The sequence below is a fragment of the Alternaria atra genome, assembly GCF_907166805.1.
Source record: "Alternaria atra isolate CS162 genome assembly, contig: 21, whole genome shotgun sequence".
Taxonomy (NCBI): Eukaryota; Fungi; Ascomycota; class Dothideomycetes; order Pleosporales; family Pleosporaceae; genus Alternaria; species Alternaria atra.
The window spans coordinates 1,203,072-1,216,584 of record NW_025091319.1 but is presented as its reverse complement, the minus strand read 5'-3'; the positions used below and the strand labels follow the sequence as shown (position 1 = coordinate 1,216,584).

Below are 13,513 nucleotides of genomic sequence, written 5' to 3'. Positions count from 1 at the left end.
ATTGGTCTTCATATCGGACGGTTTCTATATCCAGTGCAATATATAGCATTCGTTCGGAAGCAGTCATCCTATTGGTGGGCAGACCATAGTCACTTCGAAGGCAAACCTAGAAAAGGTTGGTAGAGATCGGGAGAATAAAACAGAGTTGGGGATTGCGCCAACAGTTGTGTTTCCAGGTACCTACTGGGAACAGTCAATGCCAATGCGTGCAACGAAAAGCGACCTTGAAGGATTCTTCGACCACATCTCCAAGTATATGTGCAGACACCTCTCCTACGAGTCCGATCGACTAAACGCCATTAAGGATGTGCTCAATGAATTCCGATCGAACAAGGAGCCCATTTTCCAAATATTTGGTGTGCCGTTCAAACCCACTTCACGCTTGTTCGACTTGACGATAAACTACACACTCTTTTGGCGCATGGAGAACAACCAGGTACATCGACGGACCGACTTTCCTTCATGGTCATGGCTGGGATGGCAGTACAATGACGAAATACCTCTCCAACCAACAATTCTGTGTGATTTAGAAGACAGAGCATACAGCGATGGAACATATCATTTATATGGCGGACGTACGCAGATTGATGAGCACTCCGCAAAGATAAGCATAGAGTTTCTAGGGGCAGTTTACTGAACCTCACGGAGGCACATCGGTCCAGCATAACACTTGACACGGCACTGCCCCGGGAAACTAGGATTATGCCTCATCTTGTGGTTCGTGGCGTCATATTCCCTTTAATCTTCGAGCCAAACGAGGCGGGCAGCAGGGTGCGTATTGGCGATCAAACTAGGCCGTTCTATAGAAGAACCTTCTTATTTTGTCTCAGGTTCCGGATGTGGTTGGATCGACCAGATGCTGAAGAGCAAGATGCGTTTCGTCGGAATCAAGTGAGAGCGCTCGTTCTAGGCTTGTTTGGTGCAGTCATACGCATTTTGATACTCAGAAAGACTGGGAATGGTTGGGCAAGAATTGGTATCGGGCAATACAGCGCTTTTACTAAGGATCAATACTACTGGGTTCGCATGTTTGAAGCAGTCGAGAAGATGTATTTCCAAACGCTAGAGAAATACAGAAGGCGCACCATCCGGCTTGCTTAGAGAGAAAAGGTCGGGGTTATAAAGGCTGCTAACGTGAGTAGAAAGAGAAAATATGTTAGATATAACGGGAGAAAAAGAGGACAAAAGGCAAAGACGATAATGAGAAATCCAGACCAGCGTGTGCCCATCTGGGCCCTACGAGATCACGCGTCTAAGCTTTGGAAACCTTGCAAGTACGCATGGTGACGAGAGATGAAGAAAGATCAGGACCATAGAGTATGCGATCCTCAAAGGTCGCGGCGAGAAGAGTGCTGTTAAGTTGGCAAGCTTCCAAGACACACCATGTTTCGACCGAGTGCATTATTATAGTTAAGCGTGGGAAATGACTTAAGTCTTTGCGTGTCTCGTTTCGTGATCGTAAGCCGTTTGGCAGGGGTTATGAGATCCTTGTCGGTGGTGTTTCGAAACACTTGTTTACGAGAACAATGTGCAGTGTTTCTCAAAGCCTCCATACTACCGTCGCGATCGAAGCTGCCGTCGAAGGCATAGCGGTTCTTCTCTGTTGTTACGTGGGGTATATGAAGTAGAAAGGTGGGGAGAGTTGAGATTTCAAGTCGAAGACACTTTAACAAGGCGGAATATATCTGCTCTCAAATCCTCAGCACGATCAGGAATTTGGAGTGTGGCAGGTGTATGTGCGAACGGGAAACGAGATGAACTCGTGGGTCGTGCGTACATGCATACAGCATGCGTCAGTAGCTTGGCGCCTTCCTCCTTTCACCAACAACACGATGATCGCATAGCTCCATCCTCACCTAAGTCCGCCATGTAGCCACCACTTCACTTTTCTAGCTATAATTTGTAATATCCTCAGACCGATGCATACCTTCCTTACGCCTTACTACAACCACCATCGCCGCCGTCATGCGCGTTCCTCTCTTCCGCATCTGGTACTCGACCACGTACACGACCCTTCTCATAATCCTACTCCTACTCCTCGCTGTCACACCCGCGGATACGATATACCAATCGATTAAATCTAAAGAAATCCAGAAGCTGTTTGTTATCGGCGGCGTCTACCTGCTCACTTGTTTGATTGTGCTGTTGATCTACTCGACACGCATCTACACGAATAGGACTGTGCTTGCGGCGATACCGAAGAGCTATGTGCCAGTTGAGGAAGGCGAGGTGGGCAAGTGGGTGAGAAGGATGATTGTGAAGCATTTCAAGAGAAGTGCGGTCATTGCATGGGACAGCAGGCCAAGGGACGTTAGGGGCGAGGTTGACCTGGATGAGGAGAAGGGAGAGGAATCACGGCCCAACACAGCGGAGACCAGGAGAGAGAAGCACAAGGCGCATAAGAAGAAAGGACACCACCATCATCACCATCATCACCATGCGCCTGATGCGACAATCATCCCTGTCTCTGCGAACTCGCCGCCTTGGGGCCATGTCTCGCACCCTGGCTGGGCATCCCCTTCGTCGCCTGATCTGCCGAACCTACAATATTGGGGCGTCATCTGTGAACTGCCTAATCTTATCGAAGCGAAGGCCGTTTCCCTTGCGCCTCCAGATCCTGCCATCGAAGAAAGCGCTCCACAGTATCCTGACAATGCGCCACCTTTACCAGACGCGCGCATCGTCACCCTCCTCCAGCGCCCGCGCGCGATGGGCCTACGCGAATACCTCGCTCGTCTCGCAGAATTTGGACTGCTGAACCCACCCTCTCTCGGCGCTACATTCCTCGCGCAATACGAATACGCACGTTTCTCTACCACGAGCCTGACGGAAACACAATTCAGAGACATCATGGCCGTCTTTGCAGAAATACTGAACGGAATGACAGAAGTCGATCCCGAAGTCATTGAAGAAGCACGCGCGCAAGACATTGAATCCGACACGCGCAGTCTCGCACCCACAGAATCAAGTACCGAAACCAGCAGCTCCTCGCAATCCCATCTACCTTACCGCACACCTCAACTCGAGCGCCAAACCTCCCTATCCTCCTTCAACAGCTCTCTGTCCACTTCTGACAGCGGCTCAACAACACATTCACCCCAGACTGTCCGCACCGCACCCTCGCGCCAACAACGCAGCTCCACCATCTTCGGCACGCCGCGCACACCCTCACAACGCTCACACATGGATTCAGCGTCGGAAACAGGATCTGTTGTGGTTCACGAGAGGCCGCGAAGAAGTCCAAGCACCTTGTTGCCTAATTCGAGCGAGAGTTCCCTGGGCAGTGCCGGAAGCGTCATTCGCTTACATCCTAACCCTAGCGAGGGAGATCTGCCGTACGAGTATAATATTGATGCTGGATGAAGAATATCGACTGCGTGCTAAGAAGCACATTGACATTATATATACACACTTATTCAGAACTGAGTCGGAATCGTGGCCGAGATACAGCGGCGTCTAGGAACAGGGCTGAAAGGACGACAGGAGACTCTTATCGAGAGGGGAAGAAGAATACGATAGCGCTAGACTTTGGGTCACAGCATCAACGAGACAGGAGTAGCGGTCAGCAAGGAAGTAGCATCGCTGGACAGGTGGGCGAGAAGGGTATGAAATCTCCGTACGTAACGTACTCTGGATGCATTTCATCCAACCAGCTTCGTTCAAGGGAGGTATCCAGCGAACATTGTATATATCATTCACATCACATAACATTCTACTTTTTAGAACATGATGTAATCAAATTATATTCAAAACGACATTAGAATTCATCGTATGATCATACATATACTGTCATATCCATGCCGACTTACTCGGCAACCCAAACAGCAGCCATACCCATACCAGTACCAATACACATGCTAGTAACACCAATACTCTGCTTTGTCCTCCTCAGCTCCGTAAGAAGCGTGCTAACCTGCCTAGCACCAGTAACACCCAACGGATGTCCAAAAGCAATAGCACCACCCTTTGGGTTTACCTTCTTGATATCCAGGCCAAGCTCGTTGATGCAGTAGAGACACTGGCTAGCAAACGCCTCGTTGATCTCATAGATATCCACATCCTGCTTGTTCAGGCCAGTCTTCTCGAGGACAACGGGGATAGCGGCAGCGGGACCTACACCCATCAGGAGGGGCGGCACACCGACAATGGACGCCTGGACGAACTTGCCGAGGATGGTTTGGCCGAGGCGTTGAGCTGTGCTGCGCTTCATGAGGAGGACGGCGGCGGCGCCGTCGGAGACTTGGGATGCGTTGCCCGCGTGGATGGTACCGTCTTTTGCGAAAGCAGCACGGATTTTACCCAGCGACTCTGCGGTCATGCCTTCCCTAACGCCATCGTCTTTGGAGACGGTGATTGTCTCTTCCTTCTTGGTCTTGGGGTCCGTCCACTGAACTGTCAGAGGCGCAATCTCCTCATCGAACAAGCCTTGCTTCTGTGCCTCGGCCGCTTTCTGGAACGACGATGCCGCGAAGGCGTCTTGCTCGCTACGAGGAATGTTCTTGGCCTTGGCCATTTGCTCTGAAAGTACACCCATGGGTACCTTGCAGTTTGCGGATTCCTTGTGGGATTCGAGGAGCTCGGAGAACTCAGATACGGCGCCAGGTCCATACTGTGTGCTCATGCTCTCGGCACCGGCGCCGATACCGATCTCGATCATGCCTGACTTGATGGCATTGGCAATGTCGACACATGCTTGTAGGCCGGAGGAGCATTGCCTGTTCAAGCTCTTTGTTGCGGTTGTGGTAGGGAAGCCAGCGGCGAGGGCTGCGGCGCGGAATTCGGTTGCGCCACCTCCTGGGGCGAGGACGGCGCCGACGGCGATGTCTTCGACGAGGTTGGGGTCGATGCCAGAGCGCTGGATAAGAGCTTTGTAGGCGCCGTGGAGGAGGTCGGATGCTTGGGTGTCTTTGAAGCCGCCCTTCTTGCCCTTGGTGAAGGCTGTACGGAGCGCACAGGTTACGACAATCTATTGAGATAGTAGTTAGTACGGTACTCCAATGGCAAAACAACCAGTCTTCAGCTAGATGGACATTATGAACCGATGCAACAAGCTTCAAAGCGCTAGTGTCGCATCGCTCGAAAATAGGGTGTGCAACTCACATCATCAGGCTTCTTCTCCAACAAACCCTTCCTTCCCTTGGAGCTCTCGGCTCCAGGACTCCCGCTTCCGCCTAGGAGATGGCCTTCGACCTGTGTAAGGCGTTCTTGAACTATCTCGATCGTCAGCAATCTTATCCATCACTCCTAGCAATACTTCCTATACTCTGATCTAACATACCTTTGTTGGGTGCTTGGTTGGCCATTTTGAATAGTAGTGTTAATACAGAAGTCGTGTAAAGGAAAAGCTAGAGAAGGAGGTCTGAGATGAAGTATATGGAGCAGCAGACACTACTGTTCGGTCGCGGCAAGCATTAGGTCATTCGCATGCGAATCGCCGAGGTACAACCCGTTTCCGGTTAGCTCGTTTGTGGGGCGCGTCATCCTTTCTGGGGGGAGCTAGCTTTCACATGCTCGACACGCGGGCGGTCCAGCCCCGGAGGTGTGCTTCACATGTCAGTTTTGGAAATGTCCGCTCATCATGCGTGCTGCTTCGCGGAGCTGACCGCTGAGTTGCTGATGCTGACTGAAGGCGCATATGTTGCACCAGGCAGTAGAAATGTTCGAGGTGAAGATGGTAGGATTGGCGAGAACAGTAAGTCTAAAAATCTGACTGGATCTATGTTCTTCATTAATCCAGTCCCCACGGAGTATCGAGGTAATGTGATAAGATATCGTTACGGCCATGTGAAGCCGACCACCCCAGAACGCCCTGCTCAAACACATCCATCTAATCATAACAACATCCCTCGGTTCACCGCCTCGCCTCCTCTTCCTGCCATGGATTATTCATCACCTGCCTCTCCAGTTCGTCTGCAATGCTACCCCTCTGAACTTCCTCATATCCTGGCGGAGGATCTGACGGCGGTTCAAAGCGCTCCTGTTGCGTCCGTGGGCTCGATAGCGGACTCGATGCTTGTGGGCTCGATGGCACAGGTGCAGCAATGACAGGACCGCCAGCACCAACACCCCCAACTGCAGAGCTGTCCATCGGAGGACTAGGAAGCGGGTCTGGGACCCTGGTGTGTTGTCTGCTTTCCTCGTATGCAGGTAGGTCTTCTAGGTGTACATTGTTCATATTAACACCACCAACGCCTCTGCTCCCATCTTCCACGTCACCACCACTCTCCCGTGCTACCTCGACAGCTTGCCGTAACCGCTCCTTTAGCCGCTCGAATATGCTTGCAAAGTCGAATGCGCCGCCTTCCTTGAACTCCATGACGAGGTCTAGCTCGGCGTGCTGTGGTGGTATGCCACCGCCTTGGACAGGCTGGACAATGGCTTCCCATTTGTTGGCGCCGAACCAGGGTGCTGTTACGCGAGAATCTGTGACGTTGAGGATGGGTACGGCGAAGGATTGGAGTTGTGGTGTTGGGGCGACGGGGAGGTAAATCATCTAGTGTTCACGTTAGTCCGCTGGGTCTACAGAATGGAGAGGTTATCTACGTACCCGTCGGTTTGTGAGGTAGACGACGCCCGACTTGCATTGTTGTGAGTATGACTCGCTGGGATGATGCCGATGGCTGGTCTGTAGGGAGAGTGTAGTTCGAGGAGGAGACTGGTAGAGTGTCTGTTCGCCAGGTAGAGGTGTGTACCCGCCATCCTCGGCGAGCATGACCCAACTAGTCTTGCGGTTAGGCTTTGTCTTCTTCATCTTGTCCGTCTTAAATCCCATGCTGCTATACTGAAACAAATGCTGCCTTAAAAGTAGACCTTAAAGATACATGCACAATCCGCGGGGTAGTAGGAGGGGGCAACAAAGAGCGCACCAAGCAAACAGCACCAAGCAAACAGCACCAAGTCAGAACGAAAGAAGAATAGACAAAAGGAGGAGAGTGAGAGGAGAAGATACTAACTTGACAGACATGGTTGAAACCGCCTTGCAGCAAACTTGTTCACGGATAAAGCGTGAATAGTTCGCCCACCAAAAGTGTCAATGCAAGCCAACCTTCCTTGTAGGATTGCACTAAGTGTGCCTGCGCGTGAAGCGCCCGTCGTGATATTTATCGGCCCGACCGCCGCTGCCTATCAAATGCCGTGTTGCGGTTCCCGCGCAAATGCGAGTGATCTGTTTAGCGTGGTGCGTGGGGACGAACGGTGGGGTTGCTAAAGTCTCGGAGTTGGCTGGGGCTGGCTGTCGCGGCGAGCGCGGTTGTCGCGAAAGCAAAAAGTGTAGGTTGGAGAGAGTTTATGAACACAGGACGATGCAGGATGCAGAAATATGTTTCTAAAATGCGTATGCAGCTCGGATGCGGGTATTTACGTGTTCCGATCATGGGCTTTAAGACTGGTGCCTGTGTAGTAGTGCAACGTTCTGCAGCTGGTGATGATCCCGTGAGACAAGCTTGCGTCACTTGCTGTAGGTGGAACCTCCAAGACTTCCAGACCTGGAAGTATGGCAATCATCGGGCGAGATTAGGCGGAGCACAACGCGTTTTGATCAAACGAACATGTACACATTTTATGTATGTATCTTGTTTACTCTCAAGTGTAATGTTCATTCATAGCCGTAGCATCGCTTATCAAACGCCATTACCCGCCCGCTGCTAATGCCAATAATGAAACAAACGACACATACAGTAATGACTCGAATAATGCCAACACAAAACATTCAAGCTTCCTCTCTCTCGGTCACCGTCCATCGCCTCTTAGGCCCAGACCTATGCTCGTAGACATCATCCAACTTTGGTGGCCCCCAGAGGCCGTTGTTAGTCTTTGGAGCTACTTTTGCGCCCCAAAGACCACCAGACGCTGTCGGAGCGCTCTGTTTGCGAATCTGGGCACTAACTAGAGGGGTGGATTTGTCGCCAACTTCTCTTTCTTCTTTCGAGTCCAACCTCGTCAAGCGGTTGCTTGTGTCGGACGCACCATCCATATGCGCGATCGAGTTGTTCTTAGGTTTGGATGCAGTGGGGGCGGTCTTCGGTTGTGGCTGCTGGGTTGAGAAGTTGAGGACCATGTCGGCTTCGGTAGTGGGCGTGCTTGTGCCTGACCACAGTCCACCCGCTGGAGAGGCAGTCCCACTTGTCGCACTCTGAATAAATCTCGAGCTCGATCCCGAGCTCATGGTTCGCCGCATGCTTCCTAGTGAGCTGAGACTGTTCCTATGCGGCTCGCCGAGTGTAAAGGGTGAGTCAAGTGGACTGCTAGCCGTCGAAGATCCCGTAAATCTCCGTCGGTATTCCAATGATGGACTTGCTGTGATAGCTGGGGACTGTGTTTGCGGCTGCGCAGATAGCAGTTTCGAAGGGTCGACGCCAGGCCGTAGATGGTCGACTGAAGCTGAGAGTTTCATATCGTAGGTATCTGACATTCCGGGATCCGCTACCGAAAGTCTCCGCTGATGAATGGTAGTTGGCGCGGATGTCTTCTTAGGCTCATCTCTTCGAACAGCCATGGATAGCGATGCCAGACCTATATCCATCAAGACAGGCTGGTTCGTCATGGCGCCCAGCAGGGCATTGCACCCAGCTCCATGAGTTATGAGGACCAAGACCAACTCTTCATCGTCATCCGCAGTTGGATCATCGCTGAAGTTCGGAAAGGGATCGGATTTCGCGTGCGACACGGGCGGTGGTGTCAGGCGCAATGGTTCCTTGAACATGAAGCCTGGGAACTGATCCTTTGGAGGCGCCGTGCCGTGGGCTCTATACCACTCCATCATACCCGCAAGGCCTCTCCTAAAGCGCTTGTGCATTGTGCTCCACTCATCGCCGTACTCGCCGCCATCGCCCCAGTTTTGTGGTGGTCGCATACTGTCCCATTGGAAGTCTACCTTGACGCAGGCTTCTTGGGCGTGCGCGACGTAGCCTCGCGGTATCGGATCGGCTGGAGAGACGGAGTAGGAGGGATGGGGCGGCTCGTAAACACGATTGGGTACAGCGGTAGGCTTTGGAGTTTGCATGGGCATTGCCAGTGGTGCGGTTGCTTCTTTTGACGGCGTTCTTTCCAGACCCAGTGGACCGGCGTAACTGCTTGAGCGTTCGCGAAGTGGCGCGAATTGAGCCAGACTGCCCATGGCTTTACCGGTTCCCTGGCCAGCGCTCGGTGTGTTATTGACTGCCGCCTTGTTCCCCATCCATCCGCCCGGAAAGTTGCCCTTGCTGCTGTTCGGGTTCGGTTGTTCCTGGATGTAGTCGCCTCTCCGCAACAGATCTGCTTTGGCGCCTGCTACCATCATCGTCGAGTTGGGTGGTGCTGTGATATCGGCGTAGTATTCGGGAGACAGCCATTCGCCTAGGAAGGCATCTATGCGCAGTAGGATCCTCTCAGGGCCTTTGTGAGGCCGCGGTAATATCGCGAGATTGGGGTCGGCGAGTGGTTCGAAGGTTCGGGGCTGCGACGAAGTGGATTTGGTGCGCGGCGCTTTCGGCGTAGAGGATGCCAACGAGCCATTGTCATCTTTTGAGGGTGGTGTAGGCACGTTGAGTTGTGGCGTGGTCGGGGAGTGGAATTGCGAGATGCCCGCTGCCACAGCCGTGCTTGTCTGCACGCATCGGAGGAAGGGACTCGAATGTATGACAATCTTGCGCTTCTTCCTCTCCTTCTTCTTGGGCAGTCGCAGGCCGTCTTCGTGCGCCTTGCCTTCTTTCGAGATGGTCAGCTTGCTAAGGTCGAGATGGGCGGGGTCGTTGCTGGTCGCATTCTCCGCATCTTCTGCCTGCTGGATATCTCTTTCGTGTAGTAGCGCTGCTATCCGCTGGCCGAGGGCCTTTGCTTGTGACCACCCGCCATAGGTGAGAGGCGGGTCGTAGGGTGTCGGTGAGGTGAGATGCCATGATTTGTCGGCAGCATCGAGACGCGCACCATGTCTGCGCAGGCTGTTAGCGACATAGCCGGATTGTGGAGCCGTGAAGGCCGGGTGAGACGGTACCTGGCGACGACTACGACTGCAGGACCCTTTGCCATGCCCCGCTAAAGATGCCTCGCGTCTTGCGTGCAGCAACTGTCAGCAAGCCTGTGCGACTGTGGCAGATACAGTGCGCCTGCAATACGAATAAGCAAGTGGGTGGATAACAGGAGGATTGTGACGGCAAGAAAAGAAAGGGCAAGTAGGCGGCACAGCTGCGAGTCGTCAAGTGATACTGCAGACACTCCAGGGTTCAACTGTAAGTTTGCGACCCTGCAGAACGCTATGACACCATCGTCGCTCACAAAAGATAGTTGGAGCGAGCGCTTCGGGAGGGGTTGATATTGTCTTAAGCTGTTTGTGCTCCACGCCACATCGCCGCCTGCGTGTTTCACCGCTCCATGGCATCTTCTTGGTCGTGTTATGTACACACGTCTTGTTTACAAAATAAAAACAAACTTGTCTCGCCCATATGTCGTCTCGTGGTCCGCCGGCGGAATTAAGACGCCGGTGGGGCCTGGAATGAGCCCTAACAGCAACGCCACCATTTTGCATGTGATGACTGATCTGGATTAACTAAACAACGCCTACTCCAGATAATCTCCGTTCGTCTCCTTGTGTATCACGTCGAACAACGGTTTCGCACTGAACCACCCGGCCAGCGTACTTCCAATCGTCTTGTGTGTGTAAACCGCATCCTCCTCTGTGATCTTCACTGTCTCGCCGCCCCGTCCGGCCGCCGCGGCATCCGCCATCAGTTGTGATTGGCAGCACTTCTCCATGCTTATGAACCAGAACACAGCCTCTTCCACACTCTTGCCTACTGTCAGTAAGCCATGGTTTTGAAGCAACGCAGCCTTCTTATCCCCCAGACACTTTGCAATGTTCTTGCCCTCCTCTTCGGCCAGTACGACGCCGTTGAACGACTCGTAGATGACGTGGTCGTTGTGGAACGCGCAAGAGTCTTGTGTTATCGTCTCGAGTTTGCGGCCTAGTGCGCAAAATGTGCGGCCGTAGATGGAATGCGAATGCGCTGCTGCGATGACATCGGGGCGTGCGTCATGCACAGCATGATGGATCATATAAGCTGCCGTGTTCAGCAGTCGGCACTCTCCACCGTCGATGACTTCGCCCTTTGCGTTTACGAGAATGAGATCGGAGGATTTGATCAAGCTGAATGCGACGCCAAATGGGTTGACCCAGAAGGTCGTTGGGTCCACGGGATCCTATATAGTCTCAGTATGTCGCATACTGCATGTGTTGTGTGCTTAGCTTACCCTAAGTGTGATGTGACCAGCAACACCTTCGTCGAAACCATACTTGCCAAAGATGCGGAAAGCGGCAGCAAGTCGGCCCTTCAGATACGCGCGCTCCTTGTACGGATCGTCAAACTTTGGCGGCTTCGGAAACTTGAGCATCTCAATCTTTCCATCTCTCTGGTTCAGACCAGGCTCGTTCGGTGCAACCGTGTTGGGCTTGCTCTCATCACCTGCTTGAGGCTCAGTTGCCGACGGAGGAGACATGCTTATGACAATTGCTTAAGATTTGGCAACGAGTGCTAAACGTCAGATGGACAAGAGGTGAGATGTATGCAGAAGTGACTGTAGAAAGAAGGCACCTTCTCTGTAACGTCAACAAATGGAAGTTGTCATATAGCGAACGACCTCGCACGAGGCGAAGGTCAGAAACGATTTACCTCGGATCTAAAAACGTAAGCACACTATCTGCTCGAGACCAACTGCATCATCGGAAACAGTCCGTCTACCACTATCCGGCGTTTGGGACGTCAAAGCAGATGCCGTGGTTGGTTAGGTCTTGATAGCTGAATGCAAGTGCGGGGCATATGCGCGGGGTAGGTCAACCCTGGACTTCGCTGTTCGGCATCCTGGGCGAGGCGAATGCTTACGGTAAGCGGAAATGCAAACTTTCCGTGGTTACAGATGCTATCAACAGAACGATAGCTGAGGAAAAGAGCTCACATGAGCTAGCGACCCTTACGTCTCGGGGTTGAGTTCTACTCGAATGATGTGTGGTTCGGTGGTTGTCTTGCATCCTTGAAATATGAAGGTCAGTACTGAGATCACCCTGCACCATGTCGTGTCACCAGGGGATAACGACAGGATGTATGTGAAGTTGAAAGTAGCATCATCCTACAATGACAAGTTATACGGAAGTACTGTTTAGGAAAAAATAATAGTGATTGTTGAGAGTCAGTTATGGACAGAAAGGAGCAGACATAATTATTCGTCTCAGCAACTCAAAAACAGTTCGTGGTAGAGTCTTTGAATTGGTAAAGCGCTTAAACGTATCGAGTGTTTATGCCCACTGAGAATGTATGAGCTGGCTATTCATGCTGACACCCGCCGAGTAATACTCTTCAGCACTAAGTGTGTGTGTGACGGCATACTGGTTCCGTGAGTCGGTTTCGAAAAAGGCAGCACACAGCGCATCTCACATCCGAATGCAGCCTCATCACGATGGCCACGGCAAGGCCGAGTCATGTCAGAAACCGTGATTGACGTTCTAATATGCCAATTTCCTGTGGCGGCCCCACGAAGGTCCAGCTGAAAGAAGGTTGCTTCGCTTGCAGTGACCAATATGAAGTGCATCTGTCACAATCGACATGAACGAATGAGGCAGCAAGCGGACCGCTCCACTTTGAACTTGCGTCATAATTTCTACATCACAAAAAGGGAAGCCAATCAGCTCTGCCGCGCACTGGAAGTACGGCGCACCCGATTAAGTGGGGTCGCGCAGTGTGCTCAGACAGGCAGTTCCCGTAGACTGTATCGGCAGTCTGTTTGCGGTACTTGCGCAGTGACTTTAGGCGTAGGAGATATTTCCGTATCAATGATCGAAGCACGCGCTCTGGTGATTCAGCAGAAGGTATGATGAGCACCTGTGGACAGCCTGCGCGATCAAAAGCTATTGTCTCTTGACCTTCAAACATGTTGGGTTTTATTGTACCACTTTGAAGAAGCGCAGATTAGGTTCCATCCAAGTCTCACCGGAGAGTTTCCAAGATACCCTCGACCGTTCGTGGGTAGCCGAGATGTAGCGTACGTACCTTCGGAAGAAAGCATGCGCACCTGAAGGACTGCATCGGACCATACCTGTGCGTCGTAACCTTTGTAAAGCCATGTTGCGGCCGTCAGTACCGACTGGGTGCCTCTTTTGAGTTTAAGGGCTAGCAACTGTTCGGTTGAAGGCATAGCTGCGCATTGGTACCGCTTATAGAGGCAGTGTAATTTGTCGCAGGACTGATGTGTATCACCATTGCGAATCGTCAAAAAAAGTGCCATTTCATATCGAGTAATAGGACATCGCCGATAGCTGGTAGCTGCGCCATCGCTCAAGGTAGCGCCATGCCGCTCCATAGTGTCGACTGCCCTGCCTCCACTGTATATGGAATATCAGCAGTCGGCAGTCGAACAACGCCAGAACAATGACGCTTGTTGCGCATCATGGATTGTGGAGATGCATATCACCAGCGAGATTGTTGAGTGACCCGGAACCTCAATACGGCCTTCGCTAAGAGCACGCGATGTTACGATGGTCTCCACGCCC

At 52.2% G+C, this 13,513-nt stretch overlaps 4 protein-coding genes across 4 annotated transcripts; 1 reads left to right on the top strand and 3 right to left on the bottom strand.

Annotated features, from left to right (window-relative positions):
* Nucleotides 1–1,965: 1,965 nt before the first annotated feature.
* Nucleotides 1,966–3,363, top strand: ALTATR162_LOCUS835 (uncharacterized protein; the record flags this gene model as incomplete). Its single annotated transcript, XM_043308429.1, has 1 exon — nucleotides 1,966–3,363. The coding sequence occupies one exon, from the start codon at nucleotides 1,966–1,968 to the stop codon at nucleotides 3,361–3,363; it is 1,398 nt and encodes a 465-aa protein (XP_043164364.1).
* A 442-nt stretch (nucleotides 3,364–3,805) lies between these two features.
* On the bottom strand, nucleotides 3,806–5,303 carry ALTATR162_LOCUS834 (uncharacterized protein; the record flags this gene model as incomplete). Its single annotated transcript, XM_043308428.1, has 3 exons — nucleotides 3,806–4,966; nucleotides 5,101–5,210; nucleotides 5,279–5,303. The coding sequence occupies 3 exons, from the start codon at nucleotides 5,301–5,303 to the stop codon at nucleotides 3,806–3,808; spliced, it is 1,296 nt and encodes a 431-aa protein (XP_043164363.1).
* A 548-nt stretch (nucleotides 5,304–5,851) lies between these two features.
* ALTATR162_LOCUS833 (uncharacterized protein) lies at nucleotides 5,852–6,772 on the bottom strand (the record flags this gene model as incomplete). Its single annotated transcript, XM_043308427.1, has 2 exons — nucleotides 5,852–6,493; nucleotides 6,548–6,772. 2 exons carry the CDS (start codon nucleotides 6,770–6,772, stop codon nucleotides 5,852–5,854), a joined length of 867 nt encoding a protein of 288 aa, XP_043164362.1.
* Nucleotides 6,773–7,708: 936 nt separating this feature from the next.
* Nucleotides 7,709–11,469, bottom strand: ALTATR162_LOCUS832 (uncharacterized protein; the record flags this gene model as incomplete). The annotated part of the gene is made up of 3 exons (XM_043308426.1): nucleotides 7,709–9,908; nucleotides 10,538–11,172; nucleotides 11,224–11,469. The coding sequence occupies 3 exons, from the start codon at nucleotides 11,467–11,469 to the stop codon at nucleotides 7,709–7,711; spliced, it is 3,081 nt and encodes a 1,026-aa protein (XP_043164361.1).
* Between the last annotated feature and the right edge of the window lie 2,044 nt (nucleotides 11,470–13,513).